This window comes from Camellia sinensis, chromosome 2, assembly GCF_055761805.1.
Source record: "Camellia sinensis isolate YWXY chromosome 2, ASM5576180v1, whole genome shotgun sequence".
In the NCBI taxonomy this organism is placed as follows: domain Eukaryota; kingdom Viridiplantae; phylum Streptophyta; class Magnoliopsida; order Ericales; family Theaceae; genus Camellia; species Camellia sinensis.
In genome coordinates this window covers 55768153-55795716 of record NC_138962.1, presented here as the reverse complement: position 1 = coordinate 55795716, position 27564 = coordinate 55768153, and the positions used below count along the sequence as shown (strand labels likewise).

Here is a 27564-nt window from a genome sequence, read left to right as displayed (position 1 = left end):
TCAACTTGGTCCACTAACCAGGTACATCAAAGAATCTATTCTCTAGTTTCCTTCGCGGCCACCAGGCAAGAGGGTTGGCCTGAGTTATTAGGGGCCTAAGGTGAATTTTTTAAATTGGGCCCTTCATATATCATTACCAAAAAAAAAAATATATTTGTTTGGATAAAACAAAAAGGATAAAAATTTATTTCTATTGCACTATAATTTAACAAAATTTAGATAACAAATATAGATATATATATATATATATATAATAGTTAAACTTCAATTAGTTGAATCGAATCTTTATTTTTTAACTTACCAATGCTATAATAACTAAAATTAATTAGGGGTAAGGATGAGAATTTTCGACATAACTCAAGCAACGTATAAAATTAGCAAGTTAGGGTTGACTATTTTTCAATATGAATTCAAGTATAACACGACTTATAGCGATCCCGGTTGTCCCTTTACTGTTCTGTTGTATTCCGGACTCGGTTCCGTGAAGTTGGTAGTGGTATCTATCTTGTTGTCGTCCTTTAATTCCACTTGATTGAGTTTTAGGATGTTTTGAGCAGGGTTGTTACAGGTTGGTTAGGCCTTGGTTTTAATTCCTTGTTGTCCAGTTTTTAGGCAATCCGCTCGAGTGGGTCTTCTTGCGCTCGAGCAGGGATTGCACACCTCCAGTATTTCGTGTTCCTGCAAAACTTCTGCAGATGTGATTTTTACGCTCGAGCGGGTTTGTTTACGCTCGAGCAGGTTTGTTGGCGCTCGAGCGGGTAGTACTTTCTGGGTATAAGTTCTGGGAGGGGGAAATCTACGCTCGAGCGGACTGGTTTTCGCGCTCAAGCGGAAGTGCTTTATTCTTGTGTCTTGGCGGTCGAGCGGGCCTTATTGCGCTCGGGCGTGTCCAGATTTTTGTTCTTGGCGCTCGAGCGTTGTGTTCTCTGCTCGAGCGGGTCATGCGTATATGAGTTATCCGCTGGGTGATTTTAAATCACTTTTTACTTTCCTTTCTCTCTCCTACTTTTTCTAAAACCCATTTTTGAGGGCTCCTCTCTCTAAAACCTTGACTTCTCTGTAGGTATTGATCTAGTAGGAGTGATTTCCTCACCTTTGACCTTTACAAAAAAGTTGTTGATCGTCGAGGGCTATCTTTTGATTTGAGAAATTCGTGGGTTTGAGCATTTTCATCTTCTTCACCTTCTTGGTTGGGAGTCATCTTTTGAGGTAGGGATATCCTACTCCTCTTTATGAGTTTTGTCTTTAAATTTTGGCATTTCGATATGTTGGGGGTTGTTGGGTAATTTTGAGAGAGTTTGGGCCTTTGTGTAATTTTACAAAAGTTAGGGTTTTAATTATATAAAACCTAAATGCATGTTTGGCATGAATGAATGAAGTAAATGTTGAAACATTGATGAAAATGAAACCGTGAAGGGTTGAAATGTTAATTATGGAAAATGCCCTAATTATATTGATTGATTAATTTGTACAATTAATTGTTGGAAATTGGAAAGGGAAGGGATTAGAGGGTGTAGTTGGATCGTTTATCGCTCACCTAATTGAAATGTTGATTTAATATCCATTTTGTGCATTTATTTTTTGTTTAGAAATAACTGCTCTGGGCTATCGGTGGCGGATAGTCTTGATTGTTGTAGACAATGCATGATGATTAGGCAAATTAAAACTAATCGATTGAATGCGTCATAGAGTATGACGACGGATAGAATACATTAATTTTATGTATTGATTGATTGTGTATAGAACCTTTGTGTTTATATGCATTGTGTGTAGAGGAGGGGATGGGGGATGTACTCCGCGGTTTAAGGGAAGATGGGGGATGTACCTCTAAACCGGATAGTGTTGGGAGGAGATGGGGGATGAACTCCGTAGATACAGCTCATATGCTTGTCTAGAGAAGTGAAGATACAGTTCATAGGCTTATCTTCGAGAAGTGTAGATACAGCTCATATGCTTGTCTAGTGAAGTGTGGATACAGCTAATATGCTTATCTGTTGATGTGTAATATGCTTATCTATTAAATAAAGATGGAGAATGAAAAGTGACATAGACTCGTATGTTATGAAATTGTGATGTGATATATGTAACGCCCTCAAAATAAACCCATAATATATAACATTGACATGCATTAATAAAAGAAAACCAACCATTATACCATTCATCAGAGTATTCTTATTGAAAAACATTACATGTAACATCAAAAGTAAATGCCCAACGGGCTTACATCTTTCCAAGCCAACACTTGGACACAAAATGTGAGTACTAACTCAACTACAAATTAAGCCCTTGGCTTGATTGTTTACATGTAATATCAAATAAAATAAATAACAACTAAACTAAACAGAGTCTTCAACTCCAACTCCTTCCAAGCTAAGTCCTTGGAGGTAGCATATCACCTGAACCTGAAAATGATGTTCCCGTATAGGGTGAGCCACAGCCCAGTAGAAACATACTAAACCAAATATAAGCATTGAATAAAGCAATAGTATTCAATAGATGGTTAACACAACTATTCACTTTCCCAACATACAGTTTCATGACATTAATGTCGATGACACGTTTCATTTTCCATTATTTGTTCAACTTTCCATTTATATCAATATGGCTCAGAACCTGGCCAAACTATAACAGTGAACTAAATATCACATTAACATTTCTTCCAATATCAACAAAACAAATTAGACTAAGGCTCATACCAAAACACTTCCATACTTCCCGATTGATACACATTTTAGTGATGTATCAACAACATGCAAAAACACTTCTATAAATCAATAAGCACACTTATAGTGGTGCTAATGGAGTCCATCCCCTATCTCCTCCCAAACAAAATCCGGTTTAGAGGTCCATCCCCTATCTTCCCCTAAACCGTGGAGTACATCCCCTATCTCCTCCCAAACAAAATGCATATACAATGTAGTAAACACTTGGCATATACAACACACAATCAATACACATATTTTCTGTATTAATTCAACAGTCAAAATCAACGACTTAACCAATGTGATTAGTTTCAGTTTTTCCTAATCCACATGCAATGTCTACAACAATCACGACTATCCTCCACCGATAGCCCAAAACAGTTATTTCTAAATAGGAAATAAATGAATCAACTAATATAATTCCAACATTTTCATAGGTGAGTGATTAAACAAATCAACTACACCATTTAATTAATAAATTCCTCAATTTCATGAACTCAACTAAATTCCCCAATTTTCCCTAAATTAATTATACAAATTAATTTATTACAACAATTAGAGTTTTTCCCAAAATTACCAAACAACCCCCAACATATCAAAATACCAAAACTTAGGACAAAACCTATAATATGGAGTAGGAAATCCCTACCTCGAAGTAAATAACCCAAATGGAGAAGATGAAGGCCAAAAACCAAAGTGCTCCAAATCGTCAAACTTTCAGATTAAAATGAAGCCCTTAACCCACTCTACCTTTCTTACAAAGGAGTTAGTATAGATTTACACTAGAGGGAGATGAAAAACTAGAGAGAAGGTGTGTAGGGAGAGAGAGAAGATGGTTCTAGGGTTTTGAAATCAAAAGGGGGATGAAAAAGTGATATTGAAAGGTTGTTATTAAAGCCCATTAATTGGAAAATGAAAAGACAAGTTAAAATTAAATGAACACTAATTGAAATTAAATGAACACTAACTAGCATTAAATGAACACTAGTTAGAAATATGAATGGACAAGTTTGTCATAAAATCCCACTAATGGAATATGAATGGATCACTAACTGGAATTGAATGAACCATCATGAAAATTTAATAGACACTAGTTGGAATTAAATGGACATCAACCCTTGGTTTCCAAACACAACCAACCTGTTTCAAACCTGCCTAACATATCCTATAACTCAAAAATAAGAAATTAAAGGACAACAACAACAATTATATAACAACAGGATCTACGGAACATAAGTCCGGATACAACAACCGAATGGGAAAAGACCGGGGTCGCTATAACATCTCCCCCTTAAAGAATTTCGTCCCCGAAATTATGCATAAGTTTTCAAAAACAGGTTTTTCTCAATTTCCAACAATATTATATTACAATAATAAATAACTTGACCCAATACCGGTCATTTCATCTCTTATCAAGAGGCATCTCACAATATATATATATATATATATCAACCTGCACTATCAATATGCAATTTCCTTTCAATTTCAACAGTTTTCAATATACATGATTCCCATTTCCATATCATATTCAATTTCATGATATAACTCCAATTCCACAATATATTCAACATATTCAATGTTACACTAAACTTCCATTATGAGGCAAGTTTCAAAATATTTCCATTAAACCAAAACATTTTCAATATTTTCCAACTTAAGACATATATAAAGCTCTTAAGTTCAACAATATTACGAAATCTAAATACAAGATTACATATCGACAAACATGTCCGGATATTTCTGGCGGACTTCCAACTCATGTTCCCAAGTGGCTTCCTCCACTCCGTGATGTTTCCACAGAACCTTCACTAAGGGAATGGTCTTGCCTCGCAAAACTTGATCCCGCCTATCCAAGACCCGAACTGGTCTCTCCTCATATGAGACATTCTCGTCAACCACTAAATCGGTCCAATCCAACACATGTGATGGATCCGGCTCATACTTTCGAAGCATACTTACATGAAACACGTCATGAATTCCGGATAATTGCGGTGGCAAAGCTAAACGATAAGCAGCCTCACCAATCCTCTCAAGGATCTCGAAAAGGCCAATAAACCGAGGGGATAACTTCCCGCTCTTCCCAAACCTCTTCAATCCCCGCCTAGGTGATATTTTCAGAAAGACATGATCACCTACTTCAAACACCAAAGGTCTCCTCCTACGGTCGGCATAAGATTTCTGACGACTCTGGGCTGTAACAAGCCTCCTACGGATAAGCTCAACTTTCTCTGTCGTTTCCCTCACCAACTCTGGACCCAACAAAGGTGTATCACCCACCTCAGCCCAACAAACTGGAGACCTACACGGTCGGCCGTACAAGGCCTCAAACAGTGCCATACCGATACTAGACTGGAAACTATTGTTGTAGGCAAACTCCACCAAAGGCAAGTGCCTCTCCCATGACCCACTAAAGTCAAGAACACAACCCCGAAGCATATCCTCAAGGATCTGAATAGTACGCTCAGACTGCCCGTCAGTTTGAGGATGATAAGCCATACTAAAAGTCAACTTAGTGCCTAAGGCACTCTGCAAACTCTGCCACAACCTGGCAGTGAAACGAGGATCTCTATCTGAGACGATCGTCACTGGGACCCCGTGCAACCTCACTATGTCCCGAATATATAAGTCGGCAAGATGATCTACCGAATCTTTCACGCGCATAGGAATGAAGTGCGCCGACTTAGTCAACCGGTTTACAACCACCCAAATAGCATCACTACCCCGCTGAGTCCTCGGAAGGCCTACAACGAAGTCCATAGTGACATGTTCCCACTTCCACTCGGCAATAGGCAAGGGTTGCAACAAACCCGCTGGCCTCTGATGCTCGGCTTTCACTTGCTGACAAGTAAGGCACTTAGACACGAAAGCTGCCACATCTTTTTTCATACCCTGCCACCAAAACTGGCGACCCAAATCCTGATACATCTTAGTACCTCCCGGATGCACCGCAAGGCGTGAATGATGGAACTCTCGGAGTACCTCCTCTCGGCAAGACTCCAGCACAAACAGACGGTCTCGGTATCTCACACTCAGGTCAGGATACACCATCAAACCCTTCTCAACCTTCCCACTGGAAATATTCTCTCGGAGAGATTCTACCTCAAGGTCACCTCTCTGAGCCTCTAACACTCGAGTCACAAGTGTAGGCTGCGCAACAACAGAAAACAAGGCCGCAGCCTCAACGGATTCGCTCAGAAGCAAATCAAACTCCCCAAGTGCACCTAACATCTTCCACTCTCGGATGGCTATACTAGCTATGTCACCAACAGATTTCCTGCTAAGGGCATCGGCTACTACATTGGCCTTCCCCGGATGATAATGCAATTCGAAGTCATAATCCTAAATGAACTCCATCCACCTCTTCTGCCTCAACTTCAAGTCTTTCTGTGTAAATAGATATTTCAGACTCTTATGATCCGAGAATACCTCAAACCTCTCACCGTAAAGATAATGCCTCCAAATCTTCAAGGCAAAGATCACAACTGCTAACTCTAGATCATGCGTAGGGTAATTCTTCTCGTGTATTTTCAACTAACGTGAGCCATAGGCATCCACTTTCCCCTCTTGCATCAACACACAACCCAGACCCTCTCGTGAGGCGTCACAATAGACTGCATAACCCAACCCTCTCTCCGGAATAATCAAGACTGGAGCGGTGGTCAGTCTAACTTTCAACTCCTGGAACGACGTTTCACAAGTCTCACTCCATACAAATTTGACTCCCTTCCGAGTCAATCTAGTCAAAGGGAAAGCTAACCTGGAGAAATCCTTCACAAACCGACGATAATACCCAGCTAATCCCAGAAAATTGTAGATCTCAAACACACTCTTAGGTTGTGCCCAATCTTGCACTACCTCCGTCTTGGATGTATCAACAGACACCCCTTCCCCAGAAACCACATGGCCTAAGAACTTCACCTCTTCTAGCCAGAACTCACACTTCCCAAACTTAGCATAAAGCTTATGGGCTCTAAGTAACTAAAGCACCACTCTCAAGTGTTCCTCGTGCTCCTCCTCTGAAGGTGAATAAATGAGAATGTCGTCTACGAAAACGACCACAAAACAATCCAAGAATTCCCGGAAGATTCGGTTCATCAAGTCCATAAAGACTGCCGGTGCATTGGTGAGCCCAAAAGGCATCACCAGGAACTCATAATGGCCATACCGCGTACGGAATGCCGTCTTCGGAATGTCCTCCTCCCTGACTCTCAACCGGTGGTAACCCGATCTTAAGTCTATCTTAGAGAAACAACGAGAACCCTTCAACTGATCGAATAGATCATCTATACGAGGCATAGGGTACTTATTCTTAACCGTAGCCCAATTAAACTTCTGATAATCTATACAGAGTCTCAAAGCACCACCTTTCTTTTTAGCAAAGAGGGCTGGTGCTCTCCACGGTGAAACACTAGGACATATATAGCCCTTATCTAGTAACTCCTGAAGCTGAATCTTCAACTCAACTAACTCGGCTAGGGCAAAACGATAAGGTGCCATAGAAATCGGCGCCGTGCCGGGCACTAGATCAATAGAGAACTCAATCTCTCGATGCGGTGGCAAACTAACAAGATCCTCGGGAAAGACGTCCGAGTACTCACAAACCACCCTTGGCAACACTATCTGGGTCTCATCACACTCACCACTCTCAAAGCTGGCAAGTAGACCACTAAGCTCACCCCGCCCTCGCGGATCATAACCCGATGACAAAACACTACCAATCCGGTCCCCCAGAAAATGAAAACACTCCCCGCTCAAGGTACATAGTGTGACCCTCTGGCGGTAGCAATCGATAACTGCCCGGTATGACGATAACCAGTCCATACCCAAAATAACATCAAAGCCCTTCATGGGCATAACTACAAAAGGAAACGGAAGTCTATGATCGGCGACCTCTATATCACAACCTCTAACACCTTGTTTCAAGATCATTTCACCCGCAAGAGGTGACACTACACAAATAGGAGATGCTAACTATGCTAACTCTAACTCCAAAAAAGATGCAAATCTAGCAGACACAAAGGAATGAGATGCACCCGTATCAATCAAAACACTAGCAACCGAATTGCAAAACACGAAGGTACCTTTCACAACCGATGGCGCCGGTACAAGATCCTGCGCGGTAACAGCGTACACGCGCCCAGATGGTCTCTGATCAACCTGTTCACCCCTAGGAGCATAAGACTGCTGCACAGACTGGGAAGATGAAGCCCCCTGATTGGCCCTCGAGGCCTGAACCGACTGAGCTGGCTGATGACTCTGAGTCTGCCTCAAACTAGATGCACCAGATGTGCCACTCAACTGCGGGCAATACCTCTTCATGTGCCCTGGCTGACCACACTGATAACACGAGAGTGGCTAGCCTCTACCCTGACTCTGGCTCTGAGATCGAGCCGAAGAAGATGCTACTCTCTGTACTCCTCCCCTCTGCGGGCAAACCGGAGACTTGTGGCCCAACTGACCACACTTGAAACAGGTAATGTCTCCCTGACTGCCTCTCCCCGAACCTGCACTTGGCACTGGAAAAGTTGATCTAGAAAAGCTACTCTGAGACTGTTGAGGAGTGAAACCTCTCTGTCTCCTGCCATCACTCTGGCCATCCTGACTCCTCTTGGAGCCTTTCTGCCCTTCCTCCTCCTCCTGCATCATGATCTCCATATGGGCTGCAGCATCAACCATACGCCCATAATCCCGAATTATAGTTCCTCCAACTCTCAGCTTGAGGCCACGCCTCAACTTCTTCTCAAACTCAATACAACAGCGTTCCTCAGACGCCACCAACTCAGGTGCAAACCTGGATAAACTAGTAAATGCAGCCTCAAACTCGGCCACTGAAGAACTCGACTGCTTAAGTTGACAGAACTGGTCTCTCAGCTTTTCCCTGACAGCTGGAGATAAAAACCTCTCCTGGAAAGCATTTACAAAAGCCTCCCACGTACCTCCTATACGACCCTTTGTGAACTTTCACCACTAACCCGCATCCCCCTTCAGTTGGAACGATGCCAAGGTCACTTTCAACCCCTCGTCTTCGATGCCAAGCATCTCAAACGTCTTTGTTGTCTGTTCGAGCCATTCATCTGCCTTAAGTGGCTCTTTGGGATCACCCACAAATTTGTCCGGGTTAGACCGGAAGAACTCCCTCTTCAGAAAAGAAGGTCCTGCATCCGCAACAACAACCTAGGCTTGATTCTCAGCCCTAAGAATGCCAACTGACTCCCTGAATGCCCCTACTATCTCTCGGGCCAAAGCGCCCATAGCCTGCTGGCCTACTGGCTCAGCCACATTGGCCTGGCCAACACCCTTCTGCTGCTCCGGAACCTCCTCCGGTATAGGCACCTCCTGCCTACCACGCCTACCACGTCCTCGTCCTCGTCCTGACATCCTAAAAAAAAATAACAAAGACGTTAGCACATTAATAAATGTGCCGAAGCTATAACACTCGCGTCCTAATGCTGGACAACAATAATTCATTCCACGTAAGCACATAATCACATAAGCACCTACGAATTTCATTCCTGGATAATGACAGTTCTAAGGCGTCACTATAGTTCCGGTTAGAAGCAGCATTGATCAAGTGCCTTTCCAACAAGACTATCAGAAACTCAAGGGTCCAACCAATATCCTAGAAACTACATCCCATACCCAGATAGTCACATAAACATGTTATCATATAAGCACATAACAGTACATCTAAGTCTCTATCAAGCGAGACGAACCCATTGTGATACTAATCACTTCCCACGTACCCAAAGTATTCGAACCCGGTACGCTCTGATACCAAGTTGTAACGCGCTCAAAATAAACCCATAATATATAACATTGACATGCATTAATAAAAGAAAACCAACCATTATACCATTCATCAGAGTATTCTTATTGAAAAGCATTACATGTAACATCAAAAGTAAATGCCCTACGGGCTTACATCTTTCCAAGCCAACACTTGGACACAAAATGTGAGTACTAACTCAACTACAAATTAAGCCCTTGGCTTGATTGTTTACATGTAATATCAAATAAAATAAATAACAACTAAACTAAACAGAGTCTTCAACTCCAACTCCTTCCAAGCTAAGTCCTTGGAGGTAGCATATCACCTGAACCTGAAAATGATGTTCCCGTATAGGGTGAGCCACAGCCCAGTAGAAACATACTAAACCAAATATAAGCATTGAATAAAGCAATAGTATTCAATAGATGGTTAACACAACTATTCACTTTCCCAACATACAGTTTCATGACATTAATGTCGATGACACGTTGCATTTTCCATTATTTGTTCAACTTTCCATTTATATCAATATGGCTCAGAACCTGGCCAAACTATAACAGTGAACTAAATATCACCTTAACATTTCTTCCAATATCAACAAAACAAATGAGACTAAGGCTCATACCAAAACACTTCCATACTTCCCGATTGATACACATTTTAGTGCTGTATCAACAACATGCAAAAACACTTCCATAAATCAATAAGCACACTTATAGTGGTGCTAATGGAGTCCATCCCCTATCTCCTCCCAAACAAAATCCGGTTTAGAGGTCCATCCCCTATCTCCCCTAAACCATGGAGTACATCCCCTATCTCCTCCCAAACAAAATGCATATACAATGTAGTAAACACTTGGCATATACAACACACAATCAATACACGTATTTTCTGTATTAATTCAACAGTCAAAATCAGCGACTTAACCAATGTGATTAGTTTCAGTTTTTCCTAATCCACATGCAATATCTACAACAATCACGACTATCCTCCACCGATAGCCCAAAACAGTTATTTCTAAATAGGAAATAAATGAATCAACTAATATAATTCCAACATTTTCATAGGTGAGTGATTAAACAAATCAACTACACCATTTAATTAATAAATTCCTCAATTTCATGAACTCAACTAAATTCCCCAATTTTCCCTAAATTAATTATACAAATTAATTTATTACAACAATTAGAGTTTTTCCCAAAATTACCAAACAACCCCCAACATATCAAAATACCAAAACTTAGGACAAAACCTATAATATGGAGTAGGAAATCCCTACCTCGAAGTAAATAACCCGAATGGAGAAGATGAAGGCCAAAAACCAAAGTGCTCCAAATTGCCAAACTTTCAGATTAAAATGAAGCCCTCAACCCACTCTACCTTTCTTACAAAGGAGTTAGTATAGATTTACACTAGAGGGAGATGAAAACCTAGAGAGAAGGTGTGTAGGGAGAGAGAGAAGATGGTTCTAGGGTTTTGAAATCAAAAGGGAGATGAAAAAGTGATATTGAAAGGTTGTTATTAAAGCCCATTAATTGGAAAATGAAAAGACAAGTTAAAATTAAATGAACACTAATTGAAATTAAATGAACACTAACTAGCATTAAATGGACACTAGTTAGAAATATGAATGGACAAGTTTGTCATAAAATCCCACTAATGGAATGAATGGATCACTAATTGGAATTGAATGAACCATCATGAAAATTTAATAGACACTAGTTGGAATTAAATGGACATCAACCTTTGGTTTCCAAACACAACCAACCTGTTTCAAACCTGCCCAACATATCCTATAACTCAAAAATAAGAAATTAAAGGACAACAACAACAATTATATAACAACGGGGTCTACGGAACATAAGTTCGGATACAACAACCGAATGGGAAAAGACCGGGGTCGCTATAATATATGTGGATGTATCAGTGTTGGCCATCTATCAATTGATAATCTTTTAGTCATTGTTCATAGTTGGTTTAGTATATCTCTGTTGGGCTGTGGCTCACCCTATATGAGAACATCATTTTCAGGTACAGGTAGCATGCCACCTCCAAGGACATAGCTTGGGAGGCTAGAGGCGGACACACTTTTGTTGTCTTATTTCTTTTTGATGTATTACATGTAAATTCAAGCCAAGGGCTTAATATGTAATTGAGTTAGTACTCTCTTTTGTAACCAAGTGTTAACTTGAAAAGCTGTAAGCCCGTAGGGCATTTGCTTTTGTTGTTAATATGTAATACTTTTGTAATGAAGTACTCTGATGAATTGAAGAATGTGGATCTTTTGTATATAAATGTATGTCTATATTGATGGTTTTAATGTTATTATTTTGAGGGCGTTACAACTTGGTATCAGAGCGTACCGGGTTCGAATACTTTGGGTACGTAGGAAGTGATTAGGATCACAATGGGTTTGTCCCGCTTGATAGAGACTTAGATGTAGTGTCATATGCTATGTGCTTAATTGATAACATGCTTATGTGACTATGTGCGTATGGGATTTAGTTTCTAGGATGTTGATTGGATCGTTGGGTTTCTGTGAGTCTTGTTGGAAAGGCACTTGATCAATGCTGTTTCTAACCGGAACTCTAGTAACGCCTCGGGACTATCATTATCCAGAAATGAAATTCGTAAGTGCTTATGTGTTTATGTGCTTACGTGGAATGAATTACAGTTGTCCATGCATTAGGACGCGAGTGTTATAGCTTCGGCACATTTGTGAATGTGCTAATAGTCTTGGTTACCTTTATTAGGATGTCAAGACGAGGACGCGGTAGGCGTGGCAGGCGTGGTAGGCAGGAGATGCCTTTACCGGATGACGTTCTGGCAGTGTAAGAGGGAGTTGGCCAGGCCAACGTGGCCGAGCCAGCGGGTCAGCAGGCTATGGGCGCCTTGGCCCGAGAGATAGCGGGGGCCTTGGGTATTCTCAGAGCTGATAATCAAGTTGTTGAGGCAGGGCCTTCTTTCTTGAAGAGGGAATTCTTCCGGTCTAACCCGGACGAGTTTGTTGGGGATCCGAAAGAGCCACTTAAGGCTGACGAGTGGTTGGAACAAATGGAGAAGACGTTCGAGATGCTTGGCATCGAGGACGGGGCTTTAAAGGTGACCTTGGCATCCTTCCAACTGAAGGGAGATGCGGGTCAATGGCGGAAGTACGAGAAGGGCAGTGTTGGTGGTGCATGGGAGGTGTTTGTAAATACCTTCCAGGAGAAGTTTTTATCTTCAGTTGCAAGGGAGAAGCTGAGGGAGCAGTTTTGCCAGCTTAAATAGCAGGGCTTGTCAGTGGCTGAGTTTGAGGCTACTTTTACTAGTCTGTCCAGGTTTGCACCTGAACTGGTGGCGTCCGAGGAACGCCGTTGCTTTGAGTTTGAGCGGAAGTTGAGGCGAGGCCGCAAGATGAGAGTTGGTGGATCTTTCATCTGAGAGTATAGACGATTGGTGGATGCTGCAGCTCATATGGAGCTCATGATGCAGGAGGAGGATGAGGGGCAGAGAGGCTCCAAGAGGAGCCAAGATGGTCAAGGTGACGGCAGGAGACAGAGGGGTCCTAACCCTCAGCAGTCTCAGGGTGGTTTGGCTAAGTCGACCTTTCCAATGCCGATTGCAGGCTCCGGGAGAGGTAGTCAGGGGGATTTCACCTGTTACAAGTGTGGCCAGCTAGGTCACAAGGTTTCGGTTTGCCCGTAGAAGGGAGGGGGTCAGCGAGCTGCTTCTTCATCAGCTAGACCTTAGGGCCAGAGTCAGGGCAGGGGCCAGTCCTTGTCTTGCTATCAGTGTGGTCAGCCCGGGCACCTGAAGAGGTTTTGCCCGCAGTTGAGTGCCACTTCGGGAGCGTCTGGTTCTAGGCAGACGCAGAGTTTTCAGCCAGCTCAGTCTGCGCAGGCCTCGAGGGCCAACCCGGGAGCTTCGTCATCCCAGTTCATGCAGCAGTCTTTTGCTCCTACAGGTGAGCAGCTGGATCAGGGGCCTACAGGGCGCGTGTATGCTGTTACCATGCAGGATCTAGTACCAGCTCCATCAGTAGTGAGAGATACTTTTCTGTTTTGCAACTCGGTTGCTAGTGTGTTGATTGATACGGGTGCGTCTCATTCTTTTGTATCTGCTGCATTTTCATCTGTGTTGGAGTTGGAGTTAGCACTATTGGCATCTCTTATATGTGTAGTATCGCCTGTTGGTGGTGAGTTGATCTTGAAACAAGGTGTTAGGGGTTCTGATATAGAGGTCGCCGACCAAAGGCTTCATTTTCCTTTCGTTGTCATGCCTATGAAGGGTTTTGATGTTATTTTGGGTATGGACTGGCTATCGTCATACCGAGCTGTTATTGATTGTTACCGCTAGAGGGTCACCGTATGTACCTTGAGCGGGGAGTGTTTCCATTTCTTGGGGGATCGGGTTAGTAGTGTGTTGCCACCGGTGTATGATCCGCGAGGGCGGGGAGAGCTTAGTGGTCTACTTGCTAGCTTTATCATTAGTGAGTGTGATGAGACCCAGATTCTATGGCCGAGAGTGGTTTGTGAGTATTCGGATATTTTTCCCGAGGATCTCGTTAGTTTGCCACCTCACCGAGAGATAGAGTTCTCTATTGATTTAGTGCCTGGCACAGCGCCGATTTCTATGGCACCTTATCGTTTTGCCCCAGCCGAGTTGAGTGAGTTGAAGATTCAGCTCCAAGAATTGCTAGATAAGGGTTTTGTTCGCCCTAGTGTTTCGCTGTGGGGAGCACCGGCCCTCTTTGCTAAAAAGAAAGATGGTGCCTTGAGATTGTGTATAGATTACCGGAAGTTGAACCGAGCTATGGTCAAGAATAAGTACCCTATGCCCCGTATAGATGATCTGTTTGACCAGTTGAATTGCTCCCGTTGTTTCTCTAAGATAGACTTGAGATCGGGTTACCACCAGTTGAGGGTCAGGGAGGAGGATATTCCTAAGACGGCATTCCGTACGCGGTATGGCCATTATGAGTTTTTGGTGATGCCATTCGGGCTTACCAATGCACTGGCAGTCTTTATGGATCTGATGAACTGGATTTTCTGAGAATTCTTAGACCGATTTGTGGTCATTTTCGTGGACGACATTCTTATCTATTCGCCTTCAGAGGAGGAGCACGAGGAACACTTGCGAGTGGTGCTTGAGTTACTTAGAGCCCATAGGCTGTATGCCAAGTTTGGGAAGTGTGAGTTCTGGCTAAGGGAAGCCAAATTCTTAGGCCATGTGGTATCCGGGGAAGGGGTGTCTGTTGATACATCTAAGGTAGAGGCAGTGCAAGATTGGGCACAGCCTAAGAGTGTGTTTGAGATCTGCAGTTTTCTGGGATTAGCTGGGTATTACCGTCGGTTTGTGAAAGATTTCTCCAGGCTAGCTTCGTCGTTGACTAGATTGACGCGGAAAGGGGTCAAGTTTGTGTGGAATGAGACTTGCGAAAGGTCGTTCCAAGAGTTGAAGGTTAGATTGACCACTACTTCGGTCTTGATTATTCCGGAGAGAGGGTTGGGTTATGCAGTCTATTGTGATGCCTCACGAGAGGGTTTGGGTTGTGTATTGATGCAAGAGGGGAAAGTGGTAGCTTACGGCTCACGTCAGTTGAAAATTCACGAGAAGAATTACCCTACACATGACCTAGAGTTAGCAGCAGTGATCTTTGCCTTGAAAATTTGGAGGCACTACCTTTATGGTGAGAGGTTCGAGGCGTTCTCGGACCACAAGAGTTTGAAGTATCTGTTTACACAGAGAGACTTGAATTTGAGGCAGAGGAAATGGATGGAGTTCATGAAGGACTATGATTTTGAGTTGCACTATCACCCGGGAAAGGCCAATGTTGTGGCCGATGCCCTTAGTAGGAAATCCATTAGTGATGTAGCTTGTATAGCCATCCGGGAATGGGAGATGTTGGGTGCGCTTGGTGAGTTTGATTTGCTTCTGGGCGAATCTGTTGAGACTGCGACCTTGTTTTCTGTTGTTGCGCAGCCTACACTTGTGACTAGAGTGTAAGAGGCACAAAGAGGTGACCTTGAGGTAGAGTCCTTCCGAGAGAAGATCTCCAGTGGGAAAGTTGAGAAGGGTTTGACGGTGTATCCTGACCAGAGTGTGAGATACCGTGACCGTTTGTTGTGCCGGAGTCTTGCCGAGAGGAAGTACTTCGAGAGTTCCACCATTCACACCTTGCGGTGCATCCAGGAGGCACTAAGATGTATCGGGATTTGGGCTGCCAGTTTTGGTGGCGGGGTATGAAGAGAGATGTGGCTGTTTTCATGTCTAAGTGCCTTACTTGCCAGGAAGTGAAGGCCGAGCATCAGAGACCAGCGGGTTTGTTGCAACCCTTGCCTATTGCCGAGTAGAAGTGGGAGCATGTCACTATGGACTTCGTTGTGGGTCTTCCGAGGACTCAGCGGGGTAGTGATGCCATTTGGGTGGTTGTAGACCGGTTGACTAAGTTGGCGCACTTCATTCCTATGCGCGTGAGAGATTCGGTGGATCATCTCGCCGACTTGTATATTCGGGACATAGTGAGATTACACGGGGTCCCGGTGACGATCGTCTCAGATAGAGATCCTCGTTTTACTGCTAGGTTGTGGCAGAGTTTGCAGAGTGCCTTGGGCACTAAGTTGACCTTTAGTACGGCCTATCATCCTCAGACTGACGGGCAGTCCGAGTGTACTATTCAGATCCTTGAAGATATGCTTCGAGGTTGTGTCCTAGACTTCAGTGGGACGTGGGAGAGGCACTTGCCATTGGTAGAGTTTGCCTACAACAACAGCTTTCAGCCTAGTATCGGTATGGCACCGTTTGAGGCCTTTTATGGTCGACCGTGTAGGTCTCCAGTGTGTTGGGCCGAGGTGGGTGATGCACCTTTGTTGGGTCTGGAGTTGGTTAGGGAGACGACGAAGAAAGTTGAGCTTATCCGTAAGAGGCTTGTTACAGCCCAGAGTCGCCAAAAGAGTTATGCCGACTGTAGGAGGAGGCCTTTGGCGTTTGAGATAGGTGATCATGTTTTCTTAAAAATATCACCTAGGCGAGGTTTGATGAGGTTCGGGAAGAGTGGGAAGTTATCCCCTCGGTTTATTGGTCCCTTTGAAATCCTTGAGAGGGTAGGCGAGGTTGCTTATCGTTTAGCTTTACCGCCGCAGTTGTCCGGAGTGCATGACGTGTTTCATGTGAGTATGCTTCGGAAGTATGAGTCGGATCCGTCCCATGTGTTGGATTAGACCGACTTGGAGGTAGATAAAGATGCCTCGTATGAGGAGAGACCGGTTCGGGTCTTAGATAGACGGGATCAAGTCCTGCGAGGCAAGACCATCCCCTAAGTAAAGGTTTTGTGGAAGCATCACGGAGTGGAGGAAGCCACTTGGGAACGTGAGGCGGATGTCCGTGAGAATTAGCCGGACTTGTTTGTTGATGTGTAATCTTGTAATGAAATTCTGTAATATTGTTGAACTTTAAGAGCATTGTATATGCCTTAAGTTGTAAAACATTGTGAATGTTTTGGGTTAATGGAAATTGTTTTAACATTGCATGTGTTAAGAAATTGTGAGAAACAGGTTGAAATGGGTAGATTTCAAGGAATGCATGTTGATAATGCAGGTTGTTATGTATAATGTGAAATGCCTCTTGAAAAGAGATGGGATTGACCGGTAATGGGTCGGGTTGTTTAATATTATGTTGTAATATTGTTGAGAATGGAGAAAACTTGTTTTTGAAAAACTTGTGTTTAATTTCGAGGACGAAATTCTTTAAGGGGTGGAGGTTATAGCGATCCCAGTTGTCCCTTTACTATTCTGTTGTATTCCGAACTCAGTTCCGTGAAGTTGGTAGTGGTATCTATCTTGTTGTCGTCCTTTAATTCCACTTGATTGAGTTTTAGGATGTTTTGAGTAGGGTTGTTACAGGTTGGTTAGGCCTTGATTTCAATTCCTTGTTGTCCAGTTTTTAGGCAATCCGCTCGAGCGGGTCTTCTTGCGCTCGAGCGGGGATTGCACACCTCCAGTATTTCGTGTTCCTACAAAACTTCTGCAGATGTGATTTTTACGCTCGAGCGGGTTTGTTTACGCTCGAGCGGGTTTGTTGGCGCTCGAGCGGGTAGTACTTTCTGGGTGTAAGTTCTGGGAGGGGGAAATCTACGCTCGAGCGGACTGGTTTTCGCGCTCGAGCGGAAGTGCTTTACTCTTGTGTCTTGGCGCTCGAGCGGGCCTTATTGCGCTCGAGCGTGTCCAGATTTTTGTTCTTGGCGCTCGAGCGTTGTGTTCTCCACTCGAGTAGGTCATGCGTATATGAGTTATCCGCTGGGTGATTTTAAATCACTTTTTACTTTCCTTTCTCTCTCCTACTTTTTCTAAAACCCATTTTTGAGAGCTCCTCTCTCTAAAACCTTGACTTCTCTCTAGGTATTGATCTAGTAGGAGTGATTTCCTCACCTTTGGCCTTTACAAAAAAGTTGTTGATCGTCGAGGGCCATCTTTTGATCTGAGAAATTCGTGGGTTGGAGCATTTTCGTCTTCTTCACCTTCTTGGTTGGGAGTCATCTTTTGAGGTAGGGATATCCTACTCCTCTTTATGAGTTTTGTCTTTAAATTTTGGCATTTCGATATGTTGGGGGTTGTTGGGTAATTTTGAGAGAGTTTGGGCCTTTGTGTAATTTTACAAAAGTTAGGGTTTTAATTTTATAAAACCTAAATGCATGTTTGGCATAAATGAATGAAGTAAATGTTGAAACATTGATGAAAATGAAACCGTGAAGGGTTGAAATGTTAATTATGGAAAATGCCCTAATTACATTGATTGATTAATTTGTACAATTAATTGTTGGAAATTGGAAAGAGAAGGGATTAGAGGGTGTAGTTGGATCGTTTATCGCTCACCTAATTGAAATGTTGATTTAACATCCATTTTGTGCATTTATTTTCTGTTTAGAAATAACTGCTTTGGGCTATCGGTGGAGGATAGTCTTGATTGTTATAGACAATGCATGATGATTAGGCAAATTAAAACTAATCGATTGAATGCGTCATAGAGTATGACGGCGGATAGAATACATTAATTTTATGTATTGATTGATTATGTATAGAACCTTTGTGTTTATATGCATTGTGTGTAGAGGAGGAGATGGGGGATGTACTCCGCGGTTTAGGGGAAGATGGGGGATGTACCTCTAAACCGGATAGTGTTGGGAGGAGATGGGGGATGAACTCCGTAGATACAGCTCATATGCTTGTCTAGAGAAGTGAAGATACAGCTCATAGGCTTATCTTTGAGAAGTGTAGATACAGCTCATATGCTTGTCTAGTGAAGTGTGGATACAGCTAATATGCTTATTTGTTGATGTGTAATATGCTTATCTATTAAATAAAGATGGAGAATGAAAAGTGACATAGACTCGTATGTTATGAAATTGTGATGTAATATATGTGGATGTATCAGTGTTGGCCATCTATCAATTGCTAATCTTTTAGTCATTGTTCATAGTTGGTTTAGTATATGTCTGTTGGGCTGTGGCTCACCCTATATGGGAACATCATTTTCAGGTACAGGTAGCATGCCACCTCCAAGGACATAGCTTGGGAGGCTAGAGGCGGACACACTTTTGTTGTCTTATTTCTTTTTGATGTATTACATGTAAATTCAAGCCAAAAGCTTAATATGTAATTGAGTTAGTACTCTCTTTTGTAACCAAGTATTAACTTGGAAAGTTGTAAGCCCGTAGGACATTTGCTTTTGTTGTTAACATGTAATACTTTTGTAATGAAGTACTCTGATGAATTGAAGAATGTGGATCTTTTGTATATAAATGTATGTCTATATTGATGGGTTTAATGTTATTATTTTGAGGGCGTTACACGACTTAATAACATGAATTATTAGTTATATATTTTAATATCCAGTAAGTGATGCCATGAATCTTTTATTTAACTCCATCTAACTGAATAAAAAAGCATGTAAAATAATAATGAAGGCTAATTTTTTTTCATTTAAGATATGTATTTTTTTGTTATCTATTCTAGAGTCAATCTAGTAAAAAAATATATAGTAATAAGGTACAATTTTTTTAATTAGAAAAATGCAATTGAATTAAAATCAAACATTCTATGAATAATTTCATTTAGTACAAATAAATTTTATAAAATTCAACTTATGGGAAAAATTTTAATCTCTCCATACACTTGCAAAGTTATTTTTAACTAAAAGTGTAAGTTTTCACATTAAACATCTATCGGACACGAATCAAAATAACACCATATGACAACATGAAAATAAATGAATTGAGCAAATATTGAAGTAATTCTGAAATAACACCACATGATACACTCCCCTAGCTGGGGGTCTTAAATTTTGTTCAAAATTGGGGACCCAAGCCAACCACCTTAGTCGCCTCACCTCAGGGCCAGCCCTGCCAAGCAAGTGTGAGAAACAACAGGGCAGCACCACCAACAACTCCTCTAGCAATGGCTCCAGTGGCACTGCTACCTATTGGAATAAGATTTGCAATCAGAAATTAGCATGTTCACTCTTATTGTACATTCCCTTCACAACTGAAAATTTTGATAGGAAGACAATTCAATGAAATAAAATAATGCCATGGTTCGGACAATCCTAGTGCAGAGTCTAGTGGAAAAATTAGATTCTAACTTCAGCAACATATCATAAATCGCTAATCTAAAGAAAGCTGAAACTTGAACGATTCTCGGACAAATAAAAAAGATCAAAGCATGGAGGTTTCCCTAGGAAAATAAATATTGGCTGTGCATCATAAACTATGAAGCATGGATACTTCAAAAAGGAAGACATATCCGTATCGGATACTTATCAGATACCGATGCTTCTTGGATGCTTGCGGATACATATCGAATACTTCTTAATTAATTTTTTATTAATTTTGGAGTATCGAATACTTAATTTTGAAGTATCTGATACTCGAAATCACATATTATTTCTAATACCTTATTTAGTTCTTTGATAAAAGGAATATAGTGAGAGTTCAAGTAATAGAATTTGTCAAATTGATATATTCTTATTGTCTATCTCACACTCTCATGTTTCTCTGCTCTCATTCTTTTTTTGATGTTGGCATGTAAGTATGATGCTTAATTTGCATTTGCATTTTCTTTTAGTTTTGAATATTTTAGGAATGTTTGAAGACACTTAACTTAATAGAAATCCCTCTCTTTATTTATTAATTTGCTTTAGGTTTTATTTTCAACCATATTACATTATTAAAATTATAAAAAATCATTTTTGTTTACGAACGTATCCCCGTCGTATCCGTATCTTACTTTTTCAGATTTTGGTGTATCGTCGTATTCCCATTATCGCCGTATCCCGTATCCATGCTTCCTAGATCATAAATATATAGAGAACCTAAAACCTATACATACTGGTTGAGGAATTGACCTGACGTGCAACTTATTTTTGTATAGTTGCTTTCAAAAGCAGTAATGTGCATGAAGTTAGAAAGACAAATTACAAATCCAGCCAAGTCATCTGTGACAAGGTCTGAACAGGTAGCATGGAACGAAGTTTATAATTAAAGAATTGAGGAATTGAAAGTGTTGGACAAACAGAACAAAACCCAATATCAGCAACAACCTAGGAGAAAACGAAACAAACCTGAAGCAGTAGATGGGGGTGGCGGTGGAGTTGGAGGAAATGTAAAATTATTATTTTGAAAACTGCAAAATGAAAGAATAGTGGTCAGCATATGTTTAGATGAGTCACCTGACTCCACTAGTATGGAAAATGATGTTACCAGCAACAAACCTGCTGGAAGTAAAAAGTTGAAAGGAGCCATTAACTGGGACAACTCCTGTTAAGTGATTGTTTGAAAGATCACTGTATACCAAGTGGCAAGAAGCCATATCATATTCTTGCAGTTAGTTTATGCCAATTACAGCTAATCAAAAAAAGAAAAACCTTTATTATTCACCAAAAAGGAAAAATAAAGAACATGTCAACTTGGTACTCACAGGGATTGAAGTGAACTGATAGTAGTCAATGACATAGGAATAGTTCCAGACAAAGTGTTGTTGTTAAGCCGTCTATCCTTGCAAATAAATACAAGGACCAGGCATCAGTACATTGCAAACAATCAAGATGGTATATCAATAAAATTCCTAGGGACATGGCTGATCAACGCTAGTAGATGCACATAATACATGCAATATGTGATCAATCAGAGCTCTCTCTGCAATATGATCCACTTTCGGATGAAAGTTGATCTGCAATGAACAAACAACTAGTAGATGCACATAATAAAGTAACATATGATTAAAACAAATAGCCCTTCGGCACTGTTTTCCAATATCAAGAGGATGCTATTTCTTAATCATTGATTAGTATGCATTTTAATAATTTTACTAAGAAAATGTAAAAATCAATGCATTTATCACCAAAATACTTAGTCTTTATAGGCCCTACTGGATATTAATCTAGACATCTTGACAACAATGGGATTTCCATCTTTGGGGTTGATTTCAATCAAACATGCAATATCTTGGACTGAATAACTTGAATAATTTGTTTTCATGCATTTTTCTAAATATACATAAAAAAATAAAAAAATAAAAAAGACAAAAAAATCATGAGAGTATATTCTTTACGGGCCTATTTGGTAACGTTTACGTTTTCAGTTTATATTTACAAAAATTTTATAAACTGATTTTTGTTTATTTTTAGAAAAACATAAACTACAAACGCGTTTGGTTTAGACAAAATGTTTAAAAAAATTTAAAAATATAAAAAAGAGTGAGAAATGACAAGTGGTGGTGGGTGGTGGTAGGTGGTGACGAGTGGTGGCGGCGAAAAACGGTAGTGGAAAATGATGGCAGGTGGTGGTGGCAGAAAACGGTGGTGGAAAATGATGGCAGGTGGTGGGTGATGGTGGCAGAAGACGGTGGTGGAAAGTGGTGACACGTGGCGGGTGGGTGGGTGGTGGCGGCGGCAGAAGACGGTGGTGGAAAGTGGTAACGGGTGGGTGGATGGTGGTGGCAGGTGGGTGGTGGATGGCGGGTGGTGGTGGGTGGTGGTGACGGGTGGTGGCGGTGGCGGGTGGTGGTGGTGGTGGTGGTGGTGGCGAGTGGTGGGTGGTGGTGGCAGGTGGATGGTGGTGACGGGTGGGTGGGCGGGTGGTGGGCGATGGTGGTGGTGGTGGTGGTGGCGGTGGCGGTGGCGGTGGCGGTGGCGGGTGGGTAGTGTGTGGTGGTGGCGGATGGGTGGGTGGCTGGTGGGTGGTGTGTGGTGGTGGTGGTGGTGGTGGCGGCGGCGGCGGGGGGGGGTGGGTGGTGGCGGCGAGTGGGTGGTAGGTGGGTGGTGGTGGTGGGGGGGTAGCAGGGGGTCGGTGGTGGCGACGAGTGGGTGGCAGGTGGGTGGTGGTGGCGGGTGGGTGGGTGGCTGGTGGATAGTGGGTGGTGGTGGTGGTGAGGGGGGTGGTGGCAGGTGGTGGTGGGGGGTGGGTGGTGGCGGAAGGCAGTGGTGGAAAATGGTGGCAGGTGGTAGCTAGTGTTGAGTGGTAAAAAAAAAACTGAAAACTCAAAACGGAAACACATTTTTTGAGTTTACATTTTTTGGCCAAATTTATAAACTGAGACCACTGATTTATAAATCAAAAATTTACCAAACAAGTTTTTATTTGAGTTTTTAAAATTTTTGTAAATATAAAATGAAAACATAAGTGTTACCAAACGGCACCTAAGAAATCACTAAAAAACTAAAACAAAGCCACTGTATCCGTATTCCCATATATCAAAGCATAAGCAACCCACTTTCGAGAAAACCTTGTGATAAGAAAACTGAAATACAATAAAAGTAAACCTAAACAAATGCACAATAAATTTAATAACACAAGTAAAAAAGATGAAGGATATGTAATTCATACAGGAAACGTAATTTCTGAAGCCTGCCCAATGTGTCCGGGATGATACCACTCAAATTGTTCAAGTACAGATCCAAGCTTACCAAACTTGTCAAATTGCCAAGCTCAATAGGAATTCTTCCACTTATGTTGTTGCTATAAAGTTCCCTGTCAAGAAACATGTTAATAATACGCAAACCAAGGGGACAAACAAAAGATGATCATGTTATTAATGGGAGAAAAATTGTGTAGCAATATCAAGATAATGAATACAAGGGGAACAGAAAAGGGCTCAAGCCACCAACTACGAACCACCCATTTTTAAAAGATAACTTGACTAAAATAAGCTGCTAGGAAACTATAGTTCCTTTCTAGAGGTTAGTTGTTTCATCAAAGTAAAAGATGCACATGATCACAATCAGTACAAAATATTAACCAAGAAGTCAAGAAAAATGCTTTAAAGGGAAGTCAAAACATATTTAGCTCTTTTGTAGATGAAGTTGTACATGACTTCAAAAGCTAGCATTGCAATAGACTGATTTATTTATTTATTTATTTATTTATTTTTGTAGGGGGTTGCAACGACAGCCAATAAATCAAAACACTAAACATGAACTTATCTAGGAATGCCCCAATCAGAGGTATCCCAAATCATTCAAAGCACAAGAATATGCCCCTTTAGTCATTTGTTCCTTTTTAACCAGAAAAGCTGAACAATATCATGTATTCTCCATTATCGTGTGCATGTATGTGTGGAAGAGCATGTTTTCAAGGTTGTCTTTATACATAAAATGATAATATCCAGATAGCCAAATCGAGGGAATGAAACTAAGGTCGCAGGTGTGTTGAATACAACACAATGAAAGATTCAACAGAGGATTCAAAAATTACGACATATAAAGTAATTGAGTTCCACCAAAGCAAAGTTGATTTTTCTCAATGCACATTATTATTTCTCAACATCAGAATATGGCCAAAAATAAAACTAAATTATATTTTAGTTAACAACTATAGAGAGGGAAGAAGTTTATGACCCAAACTTGTTACGTTTATTAGCTTATGCAACCAGTAATAAGAAGCTTAAACAATCAACTATTGAGACTTTCAAAGAGTTACCAAAGTTCAGGTTATTGAAACTTTAATACACAGATATCATCTTTAAAGTAAATCCTCAGATTCTCAAAAGGTATTTATAAGAATAAGACTAAAGTCTATGAAACAAGTGATAAATTAGTATGAGCTAAAGTAGTACTGAAGTACAACTTACAAGTACTGCAAATTCAGAAGCAGTCCAAGTTGTGGAACCAGTTGACCAGACAAGTTTGCATTTCCAAGATCACTGGGTGTACACAAATGGAAGCAAAATTCATCATCAATCACACCACTGAAAATGGTAGTACGAAAGCAACAATAGTTTCAAATAGCAAGTTATATCACAAGAATTGTCACAGATGTTAGCAACTTACACTCTTGTAACGCTGTTCTCACTATTGCACGTTACGTTAAACCAAGTGCAGGGATTGACAAGTGTTGAATTCCAATTTTGCAGAACATTATTAGGATCAGCTAAGTTGGTCTTCAGCGCAATCAAGGCATCGCCTGTTCTTCATGAAAGAGGCAATCATTAGGTACTTGTCAAATGCATTAATATTGTTAGAGAATATTTCCAAGATATTCTATTCCTATATTTACCTATTTCCTTACTTAAGTTATTAAATGATTAGCACTCTAGGTTTCTTCATTGATCAGTCTATGCAACCCTATAACTAGGCTACCAGTTGAAATAGTTATATCAATCTCAATACAATATTTCACTTTCACCATAATTCTAACAAACATCATCAACCAAAACAAATCCCAAGAGGAGGTAAGCTACTAAATTGTCTTAATAGACTAACACTCATACCAAAACATGAAGATTTTCAAATTCTACAACTTAATTCAAAGTTACTAAATACGACATCAAGACCTTGTTTGATTAGCGGATTATAGCATAAGATTAGGATTATTAATTCGTGGCACTTGCATTCCATTGTGTGGTTTCCAATTTTATTATTCAAATTAGATTTCAGTGGCCATTCTATCCAATAAAATTGACGGATTTTTTAATCCTACAACTAATAACATAAAACATACATGTAATTGAGATTATATATTTCTATATCTATTGCGCAACAAACATAGACAAGAGGGAATTATGGGGGTGTTTGTTTTAGTTTTTCAGAGCCAACTTATGACTTTTAGCTTTGAAAAAGTTATTTTGGACTATTTGGTTAAACTTATTTCAAATAGCTTCTGATTCTAACAACTTATTTTAACTCAAAAAAGCTGATTCTGAGCCCTTGCTTCTGATTATCAGCTTTTGCTGTGGACATGTTAATTTATGGTTATACTCTTAAATTTTTTTATTTTTTATTTTTTAAAAAATAGAAAAAGACTCAAATGGACTATAGATTATTATTATTTTTTTTTATGAGAAATGTAGACAAATAAAAAATAAAAATTAATTGAAAAAACTATTTCACAACTTATTTAACAAACACTACTCAGCAACTTAAATCTATAATCCAACAGCTACACCAAACAGATTAACAACTTCTGATTAAAGTCATAATTTATAATCTGTTAAGCTATAATTTATAAACTGGTTTAACAGCTACACCAAACGGGGCCTATATACCTCACTAATCCAATTGGATAACTAATCCCACACTAATCTCAGTAATTGTTAATCCCCTCACTATTAATCATACTAATCGAACAGGCTCCAAGGCTATTTGGGGAGCACTTCAAGAAGCAGAATACACCATCTAAGTTCAAGGTTTTTTTTATTTTTTTAAATTTTTATGTGAAATTAAAATTTAAAAATTGCACTAGTAAGGCTAAGTACTTGAATTTTTGAATAAATTCAATAAATAGTTGAATAAATGAACTGTAAATTCCAATTTCAGTTATTTTCCGAATTTCACGTAATGATTCCAAGCTCAGAACTGAATAAATCCATTAAAAGTTCAGCGATCGCTGAATTTGATTATGCAAAATTCACTGCGAAACATTGACTTAAATTGAAGCGAAGAAAATGTCACAAACAACATAAAATCGAAGCTAACAGAATCGGAACACACCTTCGGCATTACCAGAGGCCTGAAATAACCAAGAAAAAACCAGAAATAGGCAAAGAAAAGCCAAGGATGAGATCGCCGAGACCACTCGATCCATTGCCACAACAATTGCTTCAGCTAACAACCTGTATATTCCTAGTAAATCCCTTGGTAGCCAAACATTGGCACCTATCGCTCGATTGAAAGGGAATCGGAAGGGGAAGTCGTCGCCGGAGCTCACCGGAGGGTAACTGTTTGGAGCTGACTTTGACGCTGAAGGTAGTTAAGGAAATTTTCTTACACTTTCAAGGGAAAATTCTGAGAGAATGCCGGAGAGAGAGAGAGAGAGAGAGAGAAATTGAAGTCAACGGTCCGTGGGGAAGGGGTGTAGAGAGAGAGCCGTTTATGGAGGGGTTTTAGTCAAAGCCTCTCTCTTTCACAATCTCTCACCGTGTCTTTCTCAATCTCTGTTCTCTACTCTACTCCTTGACTGGTATTTTCCTAGTAAAAAATTGTACTAGTTGTTTTCTTTATTTTTATTTCTTGAATTCAAGGAACGAACTTCCTTGCATCTGATCTTACATATTGGGGGGAAGAAAGCTGGAGCTTAACCGTAGCCCTTGTCTTGCCAAATTTAAACGGTGGTTTGGGGGTGTTGTAAATAAGTGAATTTTTTAATTTTTTATAAAAAGATTTGTAAAAAAATAAAGCGGAAATGTTGATTGATATGTCTCAAAAAAATAAAAAGATAAAAAAAATATATTTATTTTTTGAATGTGACTGTTCAAAAAAAATAAATGAGTTGGTGGAAGAAATAGGTACTATCACATTTTGTTAAAATAGTCATTTAAATTATTCTATTTAAATAAGGCATACCAAAACAAGAGAGAAAAAATACAAAATTAAAATGAACATTTTATTTCAACCCATTCTATCATAGCAAATGTGCTTAAAAGAATTTGGGTATAGAGAATCTCGTATCAGTTATACTGTTAAAAAATTTAGACACCAGGTGGATGAAGTGTATTATTTTGTCAAAAAGAAAGAGAGAGGGGAGAGAGATGAAATGCCCTTTTTGCAACAATGGCTACGTCTTTTAAGTGTGTATCTATTTTTTTTTCAAATCTTTTTTTTCTTGGTATTGACCCCTCTCTTCTT

At 40.5% G+C, this 27564-nt stretch overlaps 1 protein-coding gene across 1 annotated transcript in view; it reads right to left on the bottom strand.

The window, feature by feature from the left end:
- The window catches only part of LOC114258790 (BRASSINOSTEROID INSENSITIVE 1-associated receptor kinase 1), a 40862-nt gene extending 13844 nt beyond the window's left edge, over positions 1-27018 (bottom strand). The window contains 9 exon segments of the mRNA XM_082914460.1: positions 19-79; positions 19859-19926; positions 21067-21128; positions 21217-21288; positions 21423-21494; positions 23330-23473; positions 24573-24644; positions 24772-24904; positions 26431-27018. Of these exon segments, the coding sequence (XP_082770586.1) occupies positions 19-79; positions 19859-19926; positions 21067-21128; positions 21217-21288; positions 21423-21494; positions 23330-23473; positions 24573-24644; positions 24772-24904; positions 26431-26524 (778 nt within the window). The 5' untranslated portion in view covers positions 26525-27018.
- Positions 27019-27564: the final 546 nt, after the last annotated feature.